This window comes from Pocillopora verrucosa, chromosome 5 (genome assembly GCF_036669915.1).
Source record: "Pocillopora verrucosa isolate sample1 chromosome 5, ASM3666991v2, whole genome shotgun sequence".
Taxonomy (NCBI): Eukaryota; Metazoa; Cnidaria; class Anthozoa; order Scleractinia; family Pocilloporidae; genus Pocillopora; species Pocillopora verrucosa.
In genome coordinates, this window is record NC_089316.1 from 4,875,794 (window position 1) to 4,900,893 (window position 25,100).

Genomic DNA, 25,100 nt, shown 5'->3' on the forward strand with positions numbered 1-25,100 from the left:
GTTTACATGTCTGCATTGAAGTGTACTGCAGCCATAATATAATCTAGTTAGTAATAACCATGCCCACTGGCCAGGTGGAGAGTCCGGAAAACAGTCAGGCAGATAATCAGCCCATCTGTCAGTCAGCCAGTACTCATAGCTCAGGTAGTCAATTCAATTTGACGGCTTACCGGCCAGTTAGTCAGAAAGTCAAGTGACCAGACTGTCAGTGAGTAAGCTGGTCAGTGCTTTAAGGACAGAAGGCAGATATGAATATACAAGCATATACAGAGAGAGCACTCATTAGTGCGGCATACTCGCCACCCAGACGTTTTTTTTTATTATAATTTTTCAAATCATACATCAGCAAAAGCAGAGAAAAAAATTGATCAATTTGAAAATGTTTTGGTACCCTTACTGCCAACAATGAAGGGGATAGCTGAAAAAAATTCGTAAGTGACTTTGAAAAAAGACAAACAGCATATTATAGTAATAAAAAAACAGACTTCCTTCTTCATCTCCAATAACTTCAATCATTACAGTTGCGGTGAAATCTCAAATTTGAAATTGGTTTGAATTAGCCAAGGATTTAAAAAATATAGCATAGAGTTCACCCTACATCTCAAATATTACACGTATTCTATAAGATTAGATAGATGCATGTAACAAAAAAAACCACTTTCTTTAGAGGGATTTGTTTTCCACAACCCTTTAGTCAGCGGTATTCAGTATTAAAGCAGACGTAATAAGCATTTACCTTGGTTCGAAAACAAAGAACTAAAGTCTGGTATCAAACACCTCTTCTTCCCCTGGATGGAATACGAAAAGAGATTGAAATACAATGCGCTCATTTTCTTTTAAGCGATACAATAATAATTTTCACAAACACAGAAAAGAGGGCTGCCACTAATCAAAGCTCATTAAATTTTTGCATGTCTGTGTTGAGGTGTTTTGAAAACTGAGGTACACAACATCAAAGTAACCATGTCCTTTCAATGAGCTGGGGTAAGAGGCGGCTATGTTTTCTGTATCTGGGAAAATTATTTCTGTATCCATAAAAAACCCAAACAAACAAACTAGTAAAACGGCTTCATAAATTCATAAATGTTTGATTTTAGCATTGTATAAAAAGTAATGGCTCTTCGTTACGAGGAGGTATAATAATGCCCAAATGGTGTGGTTTTTTTGTTTTTTCTCAATGAAGTCACCTCCCGATATGAATTACGACCTTTCCACTAAGCACTTCAAGTGATCTTCAGCCAATTGAGTGGACTGATTATGCATCACCTTATAAAGCATGTGTGGACCAATTTGAATTTATCTCTTCTGATTTATAAGAAATGTTACCTTCCTCTGCGACAACCATGTCAGGCTCAGGGGCCTTCTCTTCTTCTTCAGCTTTTTTAGCTCCTTAAAAAATTGATTTATTTGATACGAAAAAAGTTAGTATACAGTCATTAAATTTTGCGTTTGTTCTTAGGAGTTAAAATCATTAATGGTTAGTGACCATTTACCTTTACTGGGCACTGAAATCTCTTCAACCTCCACCTGCTGCTCAGATTTACCAGCTGTGTGAAATCAGATTTATTATTAAAAGTTACGTTAGTAACATTTACAACGCAACTAAGTCTTAAGTCTTTGACGACAACAAACTTTCCAATAAGACTTTTTAAAATTCATCTACCCATTAGGTTTAGTAACTGAGAAAGGGTTTTGTACCTTACCGGAAATAGAGACCGACAAGCTACTCTCGTAAATTTTTTCATGTGACAGACTTAGAATCGTGATTTGATTGGTGATTAAGCGTTAACATGATAACCCCAGTCTTATTGGTGTGACATACAAAACCATGCAATCAAGTATACCAAGTGCGCCAGCTTGATAGCACCAGCCACCATTCGCTGTTTTTTTTTAGAGTTACGAAATTTCCGAAAAAAAAATGAAGTAAAAATTGAAAAGGTGTTTACCTTCCACAGTCTTTGTAGTGGCTGGTCTGATGTCAAAATCCTCCTGATAATCTGTGTTATGGAACAAGTAGAGTGAAATGTTTCATGATACTTATGGTTCATGTGTTAATCTGCAATAAATATCTCTACAAATTTTATTTTAGGTGCGTCAGAATTTCTGATGTATTCAATTATTTATTGATTTATGAAATAACACTGAGTTACAAAGCTCACATTTAAATCTGAAAGTTAATTTGGGCACATGAAAATAGTTGCTGAAATAATACCTCTGCCAAATACAGTTGTTAAGACGCATTACCTTTTTTCATTTTGGCGATTCCTATGACCGTTTGTAAAAAGCAATTTGCAGTTGAAGTTACATTGGGCAACTGTGACTTTTGCAGTACTAGTACTTCTCTTAAATCAAGCGGTTGTCTACGCCTTCATTTTATATTTCTTTCATAAATAAATTTTTACCTGAGGAAGATGGATTCGCATCCCCTCCACAGGTTTTTTCAATTGCTGTCAACAGAGCAAAGAATTATCTTTCTTCATAAAATATAAGTGAAAACTGGAAACAATGAAAGATCATTGTCAATATATATGTATCATTTATTAACTACAACCGTGTCATATGGGAGACGATGGTATCTTCCGTCCATAATACACTGTACAGGTTACCAATGTAAAGGGATGGGGATCTCACGAGTGGAGGTCTTAAAAAGTGCATATGGCAATTTATCACCAGAATGTCTGGAGGTAACTTATCAACCAAAAGTAATATAACCTAATTTCGTCACATTATTGTCATATGGGAAACCATTCCTTAATCTATACTTTCTCAAAATGCACCTACAGAAATTATCAGAGCAGAAAAGGAATGCTATGGTTTCTATAGGTATTTCAATCTGAGAGAGCTAACATTTGCTAGCCTAATTGATTAAACTATAGATACCTGCCAAGGGAGTTGGATTGCAAAGTCAATTACAGCTTTATCGTTCGCATCAAAACTCTTATACTTATTAACTGACCTGGTTGCGGTGCAGGCAATTCAGGGGCTTCCACTTCTGGGGTTTCGTTGTGTTCCAATACCTGCATTTCAATTTGCTCTCCTACGGGAAAGAACATGAAAGAAAAGAATTAATATCTATCCTTTCTTAAAATGCACCTACAGATATTATCAGAGCAGAAAAGGAATGCTATGGTTTCTATAGGTATTTCAATTTGAGAGAACTAATATTTGTTAGCTTAATTGATTAAACTATACATAGCTGCCAAGAGTTTTGGATTGCAAAGTCAATTACAGCTTTATCGTTAGCATCAAAACTCGTATATTTATTAACTGACCTGGTTGCGGTGCAGGCAATTCAGGGGCTTCCACTCCTGGGATTTCGTTGTGTTCCAATACCTGCATTTCAATTTGCTCTCCTACGAGAAAGAAAATTAAAAAAAGGAATTAAGTATAGAAAAGAGAAAGGAAAGAAAAGTATCATACAGAGAACCCTACAAAGGCGTGGAGAAGATATTTCGTATGTGACTACACTAAGAAGCACTCTATTTTTACCCTCTTGGACGTAAGCATGCTCATCTCCATTTCCAATCTGTCCCTGCTGATCATTATCTGCTTCATTTAGATAAAAAAGTAACACCAGTAAAAAATTAATGACCATCGTCAGGTTTATATATATAAAAAAAGCATTCTACAATTCAGTATCTCAACTTTATGATTTAGGACAGAAGTATAGCAATTCATACTTTGAATTTGTCATACCATTTGTCTCAATGTTCTCTAATATATAGTTTTAGAGAGACTAACCCTCAAAAATCGAACTGAAAGCATGATTTCAATCATTAAAATTGATGATTTAATACATTGATCCCCTCTCTATTTAGAATCACTCCTGTTCCCTCTTTTACGTCTGCTACAACTTTACATATTATCAGTTGTACCTTTGTGGTTTCAATAATTTGCTCAGTTTCTTATTCGAAAAAATTAAAAAATACGTGTGTTTTCCACGATTTCATACCAGTTCTACTCTCTTCCCCCCCCCCCCCCCCCACCTCCCTTGAAAGCCTTGGGATTAAAAATTACATATTAATTAATTAAAGAAAACTGGGTTGCTCATACTCAATTCGATGAAAGTTAAAGTTTGTTTATTTCAAGGTTTGGAATATAGTTATTGTTATCATGGTACTTTTCAATGGAGCTTAAAACTGTACCTTCTTGATTTTGTGCTCTGCTGAAAATAGATCGAACATTGGACCACAGCTTACTCAGTTTTGCTTTCAACACAGGCTGAACCTAGACATTCAAAATATATTGAATAGCTTACGTATAAAAGACTTTCAAGTAACGTATTTAGAAGTCACACTGGTCTCTATGGTTAAAGTCGACGGTGGAGATGCTAAAAAATCTGTCCGATCATTTACTTTTCATGCTTGTTTTGTATGTCAATCGTTACAATTACAAAATTAGGTTGCCAGCTTCCTCTGACACGAAACCAAATTTGAACATAATGGTAGGTGCTATTCCAAAGAACCAAAAAAGAAAACATGTTACCTGCGGAGTAGAAAGCGTATACAGCAATGGGTTGATAGCTGAATTGATCGGCAGAGCAAACACTGCAATCCACACTGCCAGATCACCAGGTGGATCAAATGTTTTCTCAACGTGGGACCGGATGCCGATAGTAATGATTGGCATCCAACACAAGAAATCGGTCAGAATAATGAAGAAGACTCTCTTGGCGAGTGCTCTTTCTCTTTTAGCTTGTGCACTTTGTGCTTTTGCTCGTATTTCACGAACAGTTCCATGTGCACCAAGCCGTCTGCTTGACGACCATGATTTACACAAGATGGCAACATAGGCAACCATGATGAAGATGAATAGGGAAAAATTCAAAGCGATAAAGATGGAAGTGGAGTATTCCCAGCCTTCTTGTAATTCAGGGGAAAGCTGCAGGGGCAGGCACACTACATTATTGCCATAATACCTCTCACTGAAATAGTGCATTCCGGACAAGGGAAGGAATGCCATAACGCCTCCCACCGGCCATATAACCACACACATTATACGGGTCTGCCGTGGGGTAATTTTTGCAAAGGTGTAAGGAAACACGATGTTCTTGAGTCTGTCCAATGCGATCAGAGAAATCATCATCACTGACACTTCACTTGAAAAGACAGACATGGCACCATTGAAATGGCAAAACCAACCGGTGCGCCACTCATAGTCATGCAGGTAGTATTCCCCTGACCATTGCAGGTCTTTTATACCTATAATGATAAGGTATATACCCATGATGCCGTCAGATACACCCAGATTCACCAACATGATAGACTGGACCACATTGTTATCAGGGTAGAAATACTGCCACCCAACTACGAATAAAGACCCTAGCAACGAGAGAAGACCGACAATCCAAAGAGTTCTCCTTGGAGCATGGTGGCGGAACATGGAGTGGCAGCTTGCGAAATTGTCATTGAAGGAATATTCGCAATCAGCATCCTGCCTGAAAAGATCGAGATGGCAGCACATCAGGTTGGTGTCCAAAGTTCTGGAATTCGAAAAAAGAAGAAAAAAAAAGAAGAAATAACGCTATTATTACATCGTTGAAATCCCTTAATAATCATTTGTTGATTAATAACATAGGCTATTATTAAAATGATTGTTTGAAGGGATGAGTGAAGGAAAGGATCGTTACGGAATCTTACACTCTGATGATGTGCGTCAAATGCTTGAAAAAGCCTTTGGGGAGCTCGGCCATCAGGTTGTAATGCATGAACCTGTGATTTAAAATAATCATAATGTGAATTTTAAGTTGGTTTATATCATAAATAACCTAAAAAAGTGAATTTCAATAATAAGATTCATTAAGTTAATGTTAATGTTCAAATTGACTGTCCAAAAAGACAAAATCAGGAACCTAGCTGAGGATCTTTAGTACGGACCCTAGCTTGAAGTTATCTCAAAGATTCTTTCAAAAGTAGTCATTTAGCCTAAGATAAGTCTCGTCTTACTTTCTTGGAAATTTTTGATGGCTACTGATTTTATGGACGTGGCAGCCCACTCGGTTGAGGTCGTTCGCTGTACATCTTTCCGGACTCTTCCAGGGAAAAAATTCCTTTAGTACATTTATGTTATTTTCCAAAATTACTTTGCACGAGTCTTTTCTTTGACAAAACGAAATCAAAAGAATGTTATCTGATTTCAATATATGCAACTAAGTTTAGTTGCCTAGATAAACATCTGTCATTTGCAGTAAACTTAGAACATTCGCAATTCGTGGGCATAGTTGAAAGTCGTGCTGGTAACGTTTTGTATCCTATTGCCGAAGATATTCCTGAAACGAAGAACGTAACTATTTACAACTAACACCAAAACGGGGACTTGCAGCAGTCACATTCCTCATTCTAATAAATTCTCATGGAATTTCAGTTAAGACTACATAGATCTCCACAATGTTTGTTTCCGCTTTTTCGTAATATCCACCTAGGTGCACCAAAAGTATGTTATATAAAGGCACATTTTTAGTGCAATATAAATTAAAAAAACATTGCTTTGTTGAGGAAGATAACTGGCACCACCCCTGTTCTACATCGTGGTAAATTTGTGGACAAAAATCTCAGATTTTAAACGCTGATACCATATTCATTCTATCACTTCAAATATTCTGGAATGTTTTGTATGTGATAACTGAACTTACAGAGATCTGAGCTTTTTAACGCCCTTGAAAATTTTATCAGGCAGAGCCTCGATTTTGTTCTCCGAGAGATATCTTAAACAAAGGAAACGGATAAGGAAATAAATATTAAAGTACAGTAACATAATATGATTGGGTAGGGCAAATTTTATTTGAGCAATGACGGAGTTAACAGTAAAAAAATATTACTGTATACGGTTTGAGATTCAGATCATTATGGAAAATGGTTTAAACTCTAAATGCACTTACAAATCTAATAGTTCCACCAAGCCCTGGAACTGATCTTCATGAAGCTTCTTAATTTTGTTGTACTCCATTTTCCTGAAGAAAGCATTATGTGCAGTTAAGAATGAAATGTGTAGTGATATCTTTAGCTCTACTTTTTTTTTTGTAAGATTTGCGGTTAAGACAGCGAATGGCAACGTTTTCCAGTAAAATAGCTTCCAGTCTTTATATCTTAATCTTCAAAGAACACATTAGACTTATCTATAATGATCTCAAGATTAAGCGCGAAAACTCTCAAGTTCACTCTCTGTTACAAATTACAAAATTAATGCCAGGGTCGTTTGATCTGGCAATACAACAAATTCTTAGATATTGTCAACTCGGATAAAAAGGAAACAAAACAACCTTTCCCTTCCAGAAGTAATTTACAATGTATGTTGTCATTCACTGAGAAGCTTTTATAGTCACCAAGTGCGGTTATTTTCAAGAAAATCTTTTAAAACAATTCTTAATATTTTGGGACGATATCAATCTTACTTACAGAAATTTTACCGCTCTTATGTTTTTGAAAGCATACGCTGGCAGATTTTCAAGTTTATTGTTTGATAAATCCCTGAAAACAATTATTACACAGTTACTTAAATTTCGCTTATGTTAGAGCTACCAACTGAAATCTGAGAATTGTTAAGGTTGCTATTTAATCAGAAGATATTAAATTCTTACACATCAAAGTAACTTAACATTACTATAACCGAAGCACAAGAAATACATAAGAAAGCATCGTCTACTTCAATTAAGATTAGCAGATACGAGCTGGAAAACTTCATGATGTTTCAACTATGATGGCTGTGCTTTTAAAAAAATATTTTAAGAATGATCATTTGTTTCTGTCCAATTATCTCTTTGGTTAAATAACTAACTCACTTACAAATATGTCAGCTTGGAAAGGCTGTTAAAAAGTCCGTCTGGTAGACTCTTCAACTTGTTATTTGACAGATAGCTGATAGGAATGACGAAACAAGAAAATGCATTTTCATTAAGTCTGCAAACTGAAATTTATAGGTAAAAATACATAAAGATTCTGGTCATCAGAAACAACCAAAGAACAAACAGAAGTACGTAGTGATACACATGCGATGTTTTGTCTTACAGTACAGAGAATATTCAAGAGTCACTTTATTCATTTAGTTTGGTCAATATTTATGACAAAAAGCAATTGAAGGCCGCTGAAAACTTGAAATCTGCGTGCATACTGAACTCTTTTCCCCAACACTGGCAATAGCTTCCTCTTGGATCAATAATGAAACCATTAAGCTCGTGATCTAAGAAAATATGCCAACATGGTTCAAAACAGAGAAAGATAACCCATAAAAACAACTCTGATATTCATAACATACGTGAATTTCATTGTTGTATGTATGATCGTTGTCACTGAAATGTTAGTTCAGCAACAAACACAAAATTCTAGATGGTTCAATTTTAAAACGTGTTATAAGTGCAGATGGAAAGATTTTATAATCTGCAACTGGAAAAGATTTTCTTTCTATATGCTCTAATTAGAGAAAGGGACGAAAAGTATGATACTACCAGAATCTGTGTTAAAATACACTAGCAGTGATTTAACAAAAGAAAGGAAAATTTTACTAAGTGTTAGAACACTTTATGTAGTCATTGAGTTAAAACAAGGGAAAGCTTGGAATGAAATAACTTACAGTTCTTTCAAGCTTTTTAGATCTTGGAATAAATTAGGAGGCAATTCCGTGAAGTTGTTGTCTTGCAACCATCTGTGTTGAAATTGAAAAAAAATATGTGACATGTATGTAAAATATGTTTAGTTTCATTAAAACATTATTAACCGAATCGTCTTTTGAACACTGAGTGGAAGGGAAGAAAAGAGAAAGGAAAAAAGTTAATTTGAAAAACAAGTATAGACAAGGCGGTAAGAGAGGGGAATGCTGCTGCGTTACAAAAACAGTTTTCCTTCCACAGCAGTATTGATACACTAACTTACAGTTCCTCTAGCATTGTCAAGTTTTTGAAGGCACTTCCATTCAACCCTTTCATGTCGTTGTCATTCAGGCGTCTGCGTTATTTACCATATAAAACTGACGATTAGTTTAAAGATCCACCAGAAGTTTATCTGCTTAGATAGGGGTACTACTGAAGCCTTTCAGGGCTGTTGTCGAAGACAGTTACGGTTGTTTTGACTTGTGAGCAAAAGTCGGTATCACTGTCATTAAGCGAAGAGTTGTTTGTGCTAACTTCACCGTTTACTCATTTTACAACATAAGATTATAATCAAATTTGACATAGATATGGAAATTTGTTAATGATGGAAATTGGAATGATCTTTTTATTTAATGAAGGCACTTCTTGATGCCTTTTATACAGAGGACAGAATCTCATAAACGGTCAGTCCTGGACAAAGATCCAGAATGCAACAGTAGATATGTGATCTTCATGATATTTCATATTAATTCTTGATTTACGAAGCGAAACGAATAATCTGATAAATTTAACAAAACAACGACAACAACAAAAAGCAGTTGGAGGCCTGTAGAACTGTTGTGCAGCTGGTCTGAGATTAGAGTTCTTATTCTGCAGGTGCGAAAGTTGACTAGTAGTGTTGATTAAAGATGAATTTTTTTTGTACTTAAATAGCTACATGTTATGAATGAAATATTTGCAAATTTTGTCAATCTTATTAACGTTTACATTGCATCACTAAGAATCTAAGAGCGCGGATCAGACAGAAAAAATTAGGTTACTTACAGAAACCTTAGCTGTGTGTTCTTGTCAAAGATTCCTGGAGGTAGTTGGTGCAATTGCATTTCAGACAAGTACCTATGAATTCGACGAAAATTTAGCACACTAAATAAAGGCCAGAGCTGGGATGCATATAGAGTAATAAATCAGATGACTAGTGGAATAAACTCAGTTTTGAAATGCAGCTTGAGAATTGTGTAGACAACTCAAAATGATTATTATTGAGATTTTACCGTGAAATCAAAATGGTGCAGCCATGTACATGTGTTTTAATATTCTCACTTGTCAAGACGAGCAAGGTTTTGTCTGTCGTGCTTATCCTAACTCAGTTATGTACCCTTTGACGGAGAAACAAGCTACTCATAAGGCCTCGAAACAATCCTCCAGCTACATCGGTCTTAGGCCACCTTTCGGGCCTTTTCCCATGATAGATGAAGTGAAGCAGGCTTTTTTTTTTTGGCGGTTCATCTTACGATAATTTGTGGTTCCCCGTTTCCTTTCCGAATCTGTTGCTCCGAAAACATATAGAAAGGTTATCTTTCTGATTCTCGAATACACCATCGTATTTTCCTCCTCACATGATTCCGAAAGTTCTTGCGATATCTTTTCTTGTATTTTGATCCTATTTTCTTAAGAAATAAGTTTCATTTTGACCTGCAGATGAAAATCAAGTACAAAACTGATCTTCGCAGGCGCGGTTGTGCAATTGCATCTTACCTGCAGGGATCATTGCTTTGCTTGATTTTCATCCGCAAAATTTATTTCATCAAAAAATATGATAATATTCCTCTACGGGATAGAAGAACCCTTCAAAATGTGCCCTGATCTCAACGAGTGGCGTTTTAGCTGAGTTGGTTGAGGCACCCCACTAGATTTGGGGAGGCACGGGTTTGAATCTTGTTGAAGCCTGAATTTATCTTCGGGCTTATTATGCTTAGAATACTTATGCATAGAAAAAAGTACTATGTTTTGTAACAAATGCATAGAAAAAAGTTTCATTGTGGATATACCATTCAATTTTGAAATTAAATTTAGCTTGATAAATCCTCTATCATATCATGATGTGTATACTTATGGTGTCTATCAAAATTTAGGCTTTTGAATGCTTTGGAAACAATTTCTTCAAGAAGCAGATGAATTTACTTACAAAAGTAATCCCCCAAAGCAGTTAGGTAAGTTTAATTGTTTCTGAACACTCGCGTGTCAAAATGGCGGACACTAAGTTGAATACGTGACTGCGAGTTTTCAAAATTCCCACCTCTTAAACAGTTTTAATTTGTCTTTTTTCCAAATAAATGGGAACCTGTAGGATTACTTTCATTGACAGCGGTTGGAACCAGGTAAAGGCTAAGATGTTTTCGGGCGGAAACCATGATAGAGGAAGCAGCTCCACAGAGACAAAACTTGATTTAATCTACCTAGCACATCTCTCTTCTTTTTGGCAGCCATTCCAATGAAAAACGTCTCAAATATTCATAGCGATAACTGCATTTTGATTTGCCTTGTGTTTAGTGGTGGGAATTTGCTCAAGAAAGCAACCGACGAATTTGGCGCCTAAATTAACTGTTTTTGGCTGTTGAGAGTATCATATTACGTTGCCACAATTTAGTCCGAGAGAGATGGTAGTGATACACATTTCTGCTAAGTATAAGAAAAATCCCTCGCAAAATAGCTAAGTTATTCTCAATTTTGTGAAAAATATGGGTTAAAGGTAGGGTGATCCAGGCCTTAATTAACCTGAGAATGTCGTCATATGATCTGTTAGTCTCAGCGTATAATTATAATATCAGAGTGAAATATTCTTGTTTTTCAAACTAAAAGTGGTACCCAGACATTTCACATAAGAGTGACTTGGCGTGTTTTAAAATACAAAGACAAATATTGTTTGATGTCCCTTAATAGAGGAAAAATTAACTTACAGCCAAATCAATTTAGTATTTGTAGCGAAAATGTCAGATGGCAAATTCCTCAACGGGTTATCAGACAAGTACCTGAAAGATAAAAAACAAAAAAAATTAGAAATGTAACTTGAACTCGTTAATAGTGGCCTTGTTTAAGCCGTCAGTTTGGCATTGTCGGGTAAAACATCGATATGCATAAGACATTTGTCATACTGATACAAAGAATAAAAAAAAAATAAATGGTTATCCGATAAAACGCTCTCAACATAAATTGCCTCCTTTACAAGTCAGAATGTGTCACTTAATTTACGTGAAAGACCTTTACGTTTACTCACGGTCAATCCTCGTGGAACTACAAGATTATGATTATAAATATAGACACTGACACGGAGTCTACCAAGTAAAAACGTCATACTTCTACCTTCTGTACTTCTAAAAGATTAAAATATAGCAAGTCATAATACAGATTTGCATGGATGCCGTGCTACAGATATAATGAAAGGAGAACTGACTGAAAAATTGGGGCGGTTTATTGAAGTTTAAATTCTGTCAGCGATGACGCTTGACGTAGGTGGCGACGTAAGCTATTTCACAACACTGCATTGCCGTAATGCAGTGAGCTTCACTTCAAAAATTCTGTGAGGAGAAGTGCAATTATGATCCCAGTATTTCTCAGATTATACGAAAGGAAGTCGTTCCTTTCAATGAAATTGGACTTTAAAAATTCTAAAGGCTTGCTTTTTCCTTTTTTCAGTTGTTTTTAAGTGGCTTTGTAAGATGTCAATTTGCTTTCCATCTCCGCCAGTTTAAGTTCGAGAACCCCTCGATTATTTCCATCTAAATGAATTGTTTAGTTCATGATCAGTTGATTCTTAATGAGATTGATTTCCGACCGGACATTTTGGACCTCAGAAATAATTCCACTTTTCGACGAAGCTTTCAATTGCCCGGTGCCCCGCACAAATTTCTCGCGGTCCTTGTTCACACTTTTAGATCCCATCTGAGCGTTTTCAACTGTCGTCGTATTTCTTGAAGTCCAGTAGACTTGTTGCGTACAGAATCTATGGGCGATTTCTTGAAAATTGCCAGGTGTTACAGAGAGAGACTGGGCCTTACTTGGTATCGACACTGTGGGTTTGTCAAGCTGTTTAGTCTAACTTTTGCAACAAGGAAGCCTTCCAAGATTGTGTTTTTCAAGTTCTGAAGCGCTGAGGGACAAGTCGTCTCTCTCTCTGTCTGGATGTCCTTGAATTAGTTGTCTGGAAGGTAGTGATAGGTATGTGGGCGTTCGACCTCTACTTCTGGGGGGGAATGCTCACAGTCCTTTATGTAACCTCTTGACAAAGTGTTGGCTGTCAGCATACCTTTCCTAAGCTTGTAGCGTATCTTTTAGTCATACTGCTGAAGTCGCGACAAAAGCAGTCAGCAGGATGACTTTCTTACCGAACACATATAGGTGGTTACGCTGTATACCAAGGACTGAGGCAAAAAAATTCCTCCTCGATATTTGAACACTTCCTCACTGACAACGGGAGTGCCCCACTTCTAGATGTCACTGGTTGACCATGCTCCATCAGTAAAAAACTAAGCTTATCCTTGGACGCATCTCCTTAGCCCTCTTTTGGGTCACTCTCGCTGAAGTACTTGACTATTGGTAATTTGAATCTCTTGAGTTCAGATCCACTCGCATTCTTTTGTGTTAGGCGGCGTTGTGGCCTCACATTTCTGAAAGGTTTTGAAGGAATTTAGGAAGGTGCCTCACTAGCCCTATAAATCTCTGCACTGCTGATACATGTACTGTTCGCTCCATCTTGACTGTTGCATCCGATTTCCTATGCTCTGCCTTCAATCCATTCTTTGTCATCACATGTCCAATGAATAGTACTTTGCTTCATTTGAATTCGAACTTCTCCTTTTCCAGCTTAATGAACTTTGCTCAACAATCCTCTTACCCTATTATGACTGAAATTTGTTTAGCGCTCGTAAATTGTGTTCGTCTTGCCTACGCGGTAATTAGTCCACGACTACAAGACTTTATCGATCCTACCTTTCCCTTCCATTGAGGCAAATGGTGAACCAGGGTTAATATCGACGGCGTCTGACCTGATACATGTGAAGAAAGACGCTATTCGGTACTGCGAGTGTAAATTGAGGGTAAATTCCATGTTTGAAGCCAATTTTTCCAATTATTTTCCAGATCCACAAAAAGATCTAGCCTCAGAAGAACTGGTAAACAGAAGTGAAGATTTGCTGCGGTGTTTGAGGCTTAGAACTAATGCGCCGCAGCTGCTATCTGTTTGGGACGTCATATTTGTCTAGGTTCTGTCACCGTGTCTCGGTTAAAAGTCAGCTTAAATTCGACTAAAACAGAAGTTAAAAGTTGCTATATGTCTTGCTGAGAATTTGCCACGCCACCATTAGCGTTAGCAGCCCGACATATCAGAAAAGACAGGGTAAACAGAACTTTAATTAAGAGTTGATGGCCTACCATCTCAAAACACATAGTTCTACCAGGTCACGATAGGACTCTTAGAGAGCCTTACTGAGAGACTCGAATAAATGTTATGAGTTTTCTTGTTGTTCTCCAGGCCTTGTACATTCATAGAAAATAGGCACCTTTCATGCGCTTTACTTTTTACGCGAACTAATACAGGTTTAACTGGTAAATAGTTTTGACCTCTAGAGGCTTCAGTTAAAAACCGGTCACATTGAGAACATTTTTTACGGAACGAGGAGTAACTCGGATGCTATTATCAATTAGTAACCTGTGTACTTAAATTGTGACCAGACTTTGCTTTGATTTGTCACATAGCAGCCTTGAGACTTTGTCATGTTACTGCATTGATGTTTTTTTGTTTATCTTCCGGCCTAAGTAACGAACTTTTCCTTATAAGCACATTCAAAATCAAGCTCGATTCAACGAGACAACGAGGCGCCCTTTCCTTAGCAAAAATTGGCCTCTGGTGGCCATTCACTACCCCCTTTTCCCAACTCGACGGTCTAAAGGGAATCAGGCTGTAAATCTGTGACTTTGGCGACAAAGTCTATAAATTTTAATGCCTTAAATGTCACTAACTGTCCCTGAAATTATGTGTTTATGTACTCTTACCTTCCTTTCGACTTATAGATATTTTAGTTTGTTATTTGGGACATATGAAACAGCTATATAACAAGTTAGTAGAAAAATTATACGCGTCCACTTATTGAAGTTAAGCAACACATGTTCAACTTGGAAACTCATCGCGATGGCTTTAACCTGAAAAACTTCGAACTTCGAATTCCCATAGAAACTGCATGCCAAATATAAAGAAATGACTACATGATAATAAACAAATTAGATACTTCATAATATTTTGACGCTCCTTCCTGTGCATGTTAAACACCATAAGTGTCACTAACAAGTACCTATAACTTTCATGCCACAAAGATAAAGAAATAGGTAAATTAAGAAGTGCCCCACTGATTATTGACCTTACCCAATATCAATTTGTCGCATAGAGTTTAGAGATCGACGCTGTGTAGTGTTCCTTCATTGTATAGATTTCTTTATCTGATTTTCTGGATTTTCTTTAAATGAGCTATGGCATTCTGTGACTAAGGAAGCTTATCACGGGAAAACTTGTAAAAAGGCGAAACTTAGAAGTGAAGTATTTGACAAGGAAATTGTGTAAAAACAAAAACAAAAAAAACTACGGATAGAGAGGAAATTCTCGTTCAAAGCACTAAATTCAGAGCATACTAACTTTGAAATAGACGTCAGAAGTTTTCTTTGATAATTTGTAGAAGGAGAAAATTTTTTAAAGATTTATAAATGGGAATGGCGTGATGTGCTCAGCAAAAGGGAGGAAGGGATGTAGCACAAGGGTAGCAGGGAAGTGTCTATGGGTGTATTTGACTCACACCCCTACCCCATTTTACTTGCCGAGGAAATAAATTCCATGTTCATGAAAACAGAAAATTCATACTTCGTAGCAGATTTCATTTGGAGCCAAGACAACGCTGCTCGTATCTACTGTTATTTTTTACCAATGCGCGATGGATTTGAGGCGTTCCTTACACACAAATGAAACAGAATCCAAACTTACATCCATTTAAGCTGGGTGTTGCTACTGAAAATGCTTGATGGTAATTTCTTCAACTGGTTGCTGTCCAATAACCTAACAAAAGTAACAGAAAGTGGCTGGTGGGTGTTGAAAATGTCGTATTTTTCTTAATTTTCTGATCTTCTAACAAAGTTACATGTCCAAGAACCGATATCTTTTTTTCAGTTATAGATAAAGAGACCTAAGGTAGCATTACGAATCATAATCTAGCTCAAAACTAACTGACTTGGTTTCTTTTTGTTAAGCACTGAAACAACTGAATGCCTTACATATGCCTTTTCTCCCTTCTTTCATTACCCAGCGATGTAATACACAAGGCTTGTCATTCAGAATAGTCTTCATCATGAGCCAGGCGACATCGATTGCAGGGAGGGGAGGCTAATATACCGCGAAACAAATTATCTTTTTATCTTTAGTTTTGTTTTAGTTTACATACACAGTGTCTTCAGCACAAGTGATAACGCCATGTTCAAACTTACTGCAAAATGTTAAGGGGTTTTCCACTAACTGAAACAAGACTCTTACTGAGGCTCTTACAAACTTTTCTTATATAGTTATAGTTTACAATCTTTATCCACGTGATGCCACGTGTGGAAAGCCCGTGAAGAGTGTGGTGTTAAAGGTTAGAAACCAACATTTTCAGCATTTTAATGGAAGCGGAAAAAATTTTGCCTCAGAAAAAGATTGAATAATGTATGTTACGAGTGACGAAGGACTGTTGTCGGTCGCGGCGGACTGTTGTAGAAAAGAGAGACGGAGAAATCTTTGTCAGTCACCCAAAGCCAAATGTTTGTCATCTCACCTATTTATCGACCGAACGCCGACAGATCGCAGCACGGTTATTTGTATCGAAATATCTGTTTCAGTAAAAATTATTTTGTTTTAGGTGTTGATAAAACTTTCTTAGGTACTGTCCGGTCATATCTGTTTTGATATAATCCTACGTGTCGCAAAAATATTTGAACAGCTTCACATAAGAGGCTTCATGAGGTTTGAAGATACGCTCGTTTTGTAACCCAAAATTAAGTCATTTCACCATATTAGGGCACTCGGAAGCAAAAGTGTAAATAAGCACTAGAAATATTGCATTCTCCAGTGGCTCTAATAGATCCTGGATGTCAGGCAGTGTTCTTAGAAAGTAAGTCCAGCGATGTTTAAGCCGAAGGTGAAAGGCGAGGCATGCCTTTGGTTACGAATTGAACTATTTCAGTGACCAAATCAGACACCTTCTCATTGACGAATTCCTCTCGTGAGCCGATCGCCGCTCTTAAATGGTTCTTCCCTTCCATTGTCATATTAATGTCTGTGTCCTTAGATATTTCTTTCACACTTTCTTTCTTGTCCCGCTTTGCGATAATCCAGCACTTCTTGGCGTTTAAGAAATAGCCAAAATCTGGACCCAGGGTACTCAACATGTTCCGCCATCTCTTGATTTCTGTAGTGGAGCCTGCCCCACCCGCATCATTGGCGAACCAGCACTGCTTTGCTGTGGACCTCATCTGTAGACTCGTGGATAGAGGCTGGATGCTAAGAGCACAAAGGGCCGTAGCGATCGGATCTCCCTTTGTTTTCCCTCCTTCTCAGTGGCGGGATCTCTTAACCGCCAGCGATAAGTTAGTAATTGTCACTACGTATTAGTCTGGAACGTACTTATAATGTTTACTAATGTTTTTATTGATTTCGTAATGGGTCCTTTGAGCATCACCATGCGTATATAAAAGCTGAGTTAGCATCCTTTTAGAGAAGTTTCCTTTTTGATTTCGAGTGGCCTTTTTTGAGTGACGTTTTTTTACTCTTAACCCTTGGCCCACCTTCGTTATTTTGTTGAGGTTACGTTTGATAGTTATAGGCAAAAAATACAAGAGAACATATATTTTTTCATGTTCTACCTGAGCTCATGGAACATACCCGCTAACAAACTTTTCGTGCTAATGTTACTTTTTAAAGAGTGGGACAATTTAAAATGATAACAAAAAATGTCTCAACAGTTTTATTTGAAATAATGCCCGTAAGACACAGCGACAAAATGACTGCACATGCTTCATTACTCGTGCCTTTTGAGCGTTTAGGGCTACCATTCTTATTCCTTTGCAAACAAAGCTGACGCTGGTTTTCCACCGAAAAAAACAAACTTTTTCGCCAGGGATTTGGCCACCGAGGAGGCGATGACGTAAAGAAGCGCTAAAGCCACATACCTGGCGATTTTATACGCCGATCACGGTGATCGGCGAAAATCGCCAATTGTGCTCAGTGCGGCGATTGCGACATTCGCCAATCCCCGCGATCGGGGTATAAAATCGCCGATATCTGGCATGTCAGATATCGGCGATTTAATTCGCTAAGTCTGCCCGTTCCCGCGATTTTCTCGCCTTTTTACTCTGGGAGTCGGCAGTAAAATTAACCAATCAAGTTGAGCGATATTATCACATGATATTTCAAAATGGCGGAAGGCATCGAAAATTGTTTCTGAACCGAAGTAAAAGAGGTAAATTTGACCACACTTTGGTCAGAAAAGCCATGCTTATTTGGTGTAACGTCGAGTGACTACGGTAATCGTCTCAAGAAAGACTCTGCGTTTCAATAAATCCGTGTCTTTGACCATACTTTTCCATTGTCCCACTTTTAAGAACGCTTCCTGGAGCGCTTTGGGTGCAAAAGTATGGCAGCAGCCAACAATTTTTTCGCTTCGCTGTCGCCATTCTGTTTGTTTATATTGGTTCGCGCAATTTTTAAACGTCACCCGATGGAACCTGGGATGAAGTGCCACATTGTCGCGATCGACAAAAAAAATCGCCAAGTGTGTCCGTAGCTATCTGTGGCGATCAAATTGGCTGCAATTGGCGCATAAAATCCCAAGGTGTGTCGCCGGCTTAAGGCAAAAGGTGCTACGAACTTTGTAGCCATATTAAGGATGCTCTACTTCGGTCGATAAATCCACACCTGCTTCTGCAACATATTTTCATTTTGAGACGTAGAAGGTTTTAAGGTTTTAGAAGGTTTTAGTGACGTAGACGGAAACTTTCCTGAAAACGGTAGTCTTGTCTGTTTTGGTTTGGGTTTATCCTCGTGAAATGAAAACAGACAATGGGAATTTAAAAATTGCCGCCATTTTGCCTCGATAGTTATACTATGTAAATATTGTCGTTCCTATTCCTTTACGCGCGTAAAATTTCTCGTGTGTTACAAGCATGTACACTCATTTATCCGCTTTGTCAACACCGTGCGTTCATTTGAGCATGCGCAAATGAAAACGCTATGCTTTGGTTTAACAGGAAATTTGGTGTTATCAACTGACTTTAAAATATAAGTCGGCCCCCGTAGAGGGTAAAGCCTTTATACTCTTTACGGTGGCCAATTTACGTGTTCAACTCAGTTGTTAACACTGAAAATTACCCTGTTATACTTTCCCACCAACGCAGCACCACAGTTTCTTTAGAAACTTACCCCCTTTATTCGTGTTTAGGTTTATATCGCCAGCTATTGTCATGACAATTATAAAATATGTATCCTGTTTAAAAAATTTGTCTGAGACTTTAAAAGAGGTGATTAAAAGGGAACCGGCATGTTATTCTTCCTTTCAGGCTTTATGAAGCATAATTTGCATGCTCTATAGTCAGTGATATATACTCTGTGGTTTTGAACTCTCGAGTGATGGATAGGTGAGGACCAGGCACATTATTTCCTCTTGGTGACGAATAACGTCAAAGATAGTGGTCCACAGTGAAGAAACCATGTTGAATATAGCTGGTTCTATATTATTTTTCAAAATATTTGAAATAAAAATACCCGAGGTTGTTTAACCACAAAATATCCATAAAAGATTCTCTCCGTATCAATTTTTTTTACACCTTTCTAATCCTGTTAATAGCCAAGAAGCCCTCGCATATTGAAGAAACTTCTTGGAAAAAAAAGCTCAGTAGAAGGACGTATGGCATCTTATTTTTCATTAAGTGTGGTCGCTTCGTAGGTTTAAAGCTCCCCGTATCCCAAAGTTTACTTGATCAGAAATTGGTAGTGGGCCTGAACCTTCAAAGGAAACAGGAAAAGAAAAAACCCTTGAAAGTCTTCACGTGCAAACACTGTCGTGATGAGTGTATATAGGCATTATTACTACTAAGCCCTAAGCCCTCGGAAAAAAAGACGCTTTAACCCTTTAACTTCAATGAATGACCAAGAGAGAATTTCTCTTCAAAATATCCTTACAATATCAAGTACAGATGTGATAAGAATAGAGAAAAAGATGATTTAGTAGATTATTAGTCGATCCAATGCCAAATTCTCCGCACTAACATCTTAAGGATTTATGGCAGACAGTAGAGAGAGTTAATGATGAGATCTTGCGAGCGAAAGGTTTAAAAACACTTGAAAGCTAGGGATTGTTGATAAGATCTTTCTTACTTCATAAAAAAATATCTTATGATTGATTATGGGCCGCTTACATAATCTATCATTGACGGAAAAATACTATGGGCTTTCTCATATTTCAAGGAGACGTCGAATGCGAGAACTTAAACATAGTTTGAATTCTGTTGAACGGTAAATAATATCAGGGTCATTATGTCATTTGTTAAAGTATGATGGTCGTTTCAATTTAATTTTCATCTCAGGAAAGTAACGAATAAAAACATTTCGCGCCTCAACCAGCACAAGAGGCTCGCAGAATCTCTGTGTGCTGATAGTATGTGCTGTGAGAGCTCTTCTAGTGCCCCTTGTTGTAACGTCACGGAATCTTCGTCTCGGTGTCAAAATTTCGTAGGGAAAATAATGAAATATATTAGCAATGTTAGCAGTCCAAAATATCAGAGGGGACATGGTAAACACGGCTTTGATCAAGTTTCCTGGCCTGCCAGTTCAAACCAATCGGGTCTACTAGGCCACGTGACCTCACACCACAGGCTTACTATTACATCCATCTTCTCACAGAAAATGGTAAAAAGACACAATTTTAACACTTTTGAAGAAGCTTAAATTTAAAGAAACTTACTGTGAATCTTTCGAACGAGTAAAGTCAGGCTCTATTTGTTCAATGTTTCCCTTTTTTTAGATTTTGGGTGGTCTGCAGTCAGCCATTCGAATATACTTATGCATAGTCCTGCAAGTAACTTGATGGCTTTTACAACCGTCGAGATCTAGTGTCTCCGGCTTCCACTACTTGGGGCTTGCCAGGTGTTGCAGCTTAGGAGAAGCCTAATTTCCCACGGTCACAGCAGAATAAAATAGCCGCAAGTAGTGTGTCATTTTATTACATTGGAACCGCAATGAATATCATTGTATCACTATCACCGATGAAGAACAACTGTAGCTGCAGTTTAAGCTGTCTACAGCATAAGTACCGTTATCACAAACACACAACTTTAGCTTACAGAGGATCTTACTTGAAGGGTTAATAATCTTTCGGAACATGTAAAACAGCTCTATAAAAATATAAATAACATTCTTTGCAGTGGCCCTCTCATTTCTAAAAAGTTTTAAAGAAATATAGAAAGATACCTCCTAGCCCTATAAATCTTTGCGCTGCTGATGCATCTGCTGGTCGCTCCATTTTGACTGTTGCCTCCTATCCATTGTTTTTCATCACATGTCCAATGAATAGCACTTCGTTTCATTTGAATTCGAACCTCTCCTTTTTCAGCTAGATGAATTTTGCTCCACGACACTCCTATTCTATTATGACTGAAATTTGTGTAGCGGTAGGAAATTGTGTTCTTCTTGCCTACGCAGTAATTATTCTACATCTCTACGACTTTCCATGGCGGAAAAGGGTAAACCAGAGTGGATGTCGATGGCTTCTGTCCCGATACATGTGAGCTCCTGGAAGACCTGGCCTAGAAATGGAACAGTAGAAGTGAAGATTTGCCGCGGTGTTTGAGGCTTACAACTGATGCGCTACTGCTGCTATCTGGTTGGAACGTCATATTTTTCACTGTCATATTTGTCACCATTTCTCTGTCCAAAATAAGCTTAAATTCGGCTCAAACACAGTTTAAAATGTGCTTTATGTCTTGCTGAGAACTTCCCATGCCCTCAAATGATGTCACGCCTAACTTTTCTTGTTGTCCACCAGGTCTCATGCATCCATCGAAAATAGGCACCTTTCATGGGCTTCCCGTACGTAGGTCTCACCGGTTAGCACTATTGACCTTTGCGTCCTTAAAAACCGGTCAAATTAAGCTAAGTACTTAAAATTTGACCTGAAGTTGCTTTGATTTGTCACATAATGGCTTGAGACTTTGTAATCTCGCTGCATTGATGGTCTTTTGTTTATCTTCCGGCGTAACTAACGAACTCATCCTTGTCAGAGTATGTAAAAGCACAAATGAACGAGACAACGAGACGCCCTTTCCTTTGGAAAGCAAAAATAGGCCTGTAGTGGCCCATCCCTGCTTCAAGGTCGAGAAGTGCTCAATGGATTACTATAAATTAATGATTAATGATTGATCAGATTTCATTTAGGTGAATAATCACCAAGTAATCAAAACTACAGACTTCCTGCATATGAGATAAGTTCCAAGCTTACCATTTATATTAGGGGCTGGCGGGTGTATTAAGACTGATGTATCAAACAATGATACAAATCTGTGACTTTGGCGGCAAAGCCTTATTACTCTGATGTCATGAATGTCGCTATCTGTCCCTAAAATTATCTGATTATGTCCTCTTCTCTTGCTTTTTAACAGTAAGTAGGATGAAAACTACAAAGAAGAGTCTCGACTCTATGACTTACAGATATTTTAGTTAGTTATTTAGTACGTATGAAACAGCTCTATGACAAGTTATTAGACAAACTATGCGCTTCCACTTATGGAAGTTAAACAACACATGTTCAACTTGGAAACTCGTCACGATGGTTTAAACCTTCGGACTTCGAATTCCTATAGTAAATACATGCCGAATATGAACGAATGTCTAAATCGTAATAAACAAACTAACTACTTGATAACATTTGAACGCCCCTCCCTGTGCAAATGAAACACTATAAATGTCACTATCGGTATTTTTGACTTTCATTTCACAAAGATAAAGCAATGGTTAATTAAGGAGTGTCCTAGGGATTATTGACCTGAATCTGTTTCGATTTGTTGCCTGGAGATCGACGCTGTATGATGTTCCTTCACTGTATAGATTTCTTTCTCTGGTTTACTAGATTTTCTTTTCGACGAGCTATGCCACTGTTTGACCAAAGAAGCTTATCATGGGAAAACTTTTAAAAGGCGAAACTTGGTAGTGTAGTCTTTGACAAAGAGATTATACAATATAATAAACTACGATTAAAAAGGAAATTGTTTTTGAAAACACTAACTTCAGAACACATTAACTTCGGAATACACTTCACAAGTTTCCTTTTATAATTTAAAAAGCGAGCAAAATATGAAGATATATAAATGGAAATGGTATGTAGTGTTCGGCAGAAGTGAGGGGAGAGTGTAGCACAGGGGGCAGGAGGGTGGAGTCGATGGGTGCATTTGACCTACACCACTACTCCATTGTACGTGCAGGGTAAAATAATTCCATGTTTACAAAAATAAAACATTCCTCCTTCGTAGCTGATTTCATTTGGAGCTAAGACAACGCTGCTCGTATCTGTTGTTATTTTTATCAATGCGCAATGGATTTAACGCGTTCCTTATATAAATAAGACAGACTCCAAACTTACAGCGATCTCAGCTTGGTGTTGTTACTGAAAATACCTGATGGTAATTTCTTCAACTGGTTGTTGTTCAAAAACCTACCAAAAGTAATATAAAGGGGTTTTAATTACGTTGTGCTTATCAACATGGTGCGGGCACCGTGTATGCTCGAAACTGACGTATAATTTAGTGTTACAATCTGCTAACAAAGTCATATTGTCTGATGACCGATGTCTTCTGTCCGGTTTTACATATAGAGACCTAACATTGCACACTGTCATTTAGAGCAGTCCTCATTATAATCCAGGCGACATTGATTGCAGGGAGGGGGAGTTTAAGAAATACCAAGATACAAATTGTCTGAATAGCTTTTTTTCAACTTTACATACACATTGTACTCACTTGTACCAGCACAAATGATAACGCCATGTTTAAACTTATTTCGCTAATCAAACTCTAGATTGACGCGGTGAGATGTTCTTCCATTGTACAGATTTCTTTCTCTGGTTTAATAGATTTTCTTTTCGACAAGCTACGCCACTGTTTGACCAAAGAATCTTATCATGGGAAAACGTTTAAAAGGCGACACTTGGGAGTGCAGTCTTTGACCAAGAGATTATACAATATAATAAACTACGATTAAAAAGGAAATTGTTTTTGAAAATACTAACTTCAAAACACATTAACTTCGGAATACACTTCACAAGTTTTCTTTGATAATTTATAAAGCGAGCAAAATATGAAGATATATAAATGGAAATGGTATGTAGTGTTCAGCAGAAGAGAGGAGAGGGATGTAGCACAGGGGATAGGAGGGTGGAGTCAGAGGGTGCATTTTACCTACACCCCAACTCCATTGTACGTGCAGGATAAAAAAATTCCATGTTTACAAAAATAAAGCATTCCTCCTTCGTAGCTGATTTCTTTTGGAGCTAAGACAACGCTGTTCGTATCTGTTGTTATTTTTATCAATGCGCGATGGATTTAACGCATTCCTTACATAAATAAGACAGATTCCAAACTTACAGCACTGTCAGCTTGGTGTTGTTACTGAAAATACCGGATGGTAATTTCTTCAACTGGTTGTTGTTCAACCACCTACCAAAAGTAATATAAAGGGGTTTTAATTACGTTGTGCTTATCAACATGGTGCGGGCACTGTGTATGCTCGAAACTGACGTATAATTTAGAGTTATAATCTGCTAACAAAGTCATATTGTCTGATGACCCGATGTCTTCTGTCCGGTTTTACATATAAAGACCTAATATTGCACACTCATTTAGAGCAGTCCTCATTATAATCCAGGCGACATTGATTGCAGGGAAGGGGAGTTTAAGAAATACCAAGACACAAATTTTCTGAATAGTTTTTTCAACTTTACATGCACATTGTATTCACTTGTACCAGCATAAATGATAACGCCACATTGAAACTTATTTCGCTAATCAAACTCTAGATTGACGCGGTGTGATATTCCTCCATTGTACAGATTTCTTTCTCTGGTTTACTAGATTTTCTTTTCGACAAGCTACGCCACTGTTTGACCAAAGAAGCTAATCATGGGAAAACTTTTAAAAGGCGACACTTGAGAGTGCAGTCTTTGACAAAGAGATTATACAATATAATAAACTAAGATTGGAAAGAAAAATTGTTTTTGAAAACACTAACTTCAAAACACCTTAACTTCGGAATACTCTTCACAAGTTTCCTTTGATCATTTATATAGCGAGCAAAATTTGAAGATATATAAATGGGAATGGTATGTAGTGTTCAGCAGAAGTGAGGAGAGGGATGTAGCACAGGGGGTAGGAGGGTGGATTCCATGGGTGCATTTGACCTACACCCCTA

General features: G+C 37.5%; 2 protein-coding genes across 2 annotated transcripts in view; both read right to left on the reverse strand.

Annotated features, from left to right (window-relative positions):
* The window catches only part of LOC136281182 (uncharacterized), a 293,318-nt gene that overhangs the window by 166,770 nt on the left and 101,448 nt on the right, over nucleotides 1-25,100 (reverse strand). The gene's annotated exons all lie outside the window — the stretch shown is intronic.
* Nucleotides 757-5,692, reverse strand: LOC136280652 (G-protein coupled receptor GRL101-like). Its single transcript, XM_066166284.1, has 11 exons — nucleotides 5,640-5,692; nucleotides 4,486-5,482; nucleotides 4,146-4,227; nucleotides 3,490-3,549; nucleotides 3,273-3,353; nucleotides 2,957-3,037; nucleotides 2,403-2,447; nucleotides 1,947-1,997; nucleotides 1,494-1,547; nucleotides 1,327-1,389; nucleotides 757-788 (listed from the first exon to the last, which is right to left on the reverse strand). The coding sequence occupies exons 1-11, from the start codon at nucleotides 5,690-5,692 to the stop codon at nucleotides 757-759; spliced, it is 1,599 nt and encodes a 532-aa protein (XP_066022381.1).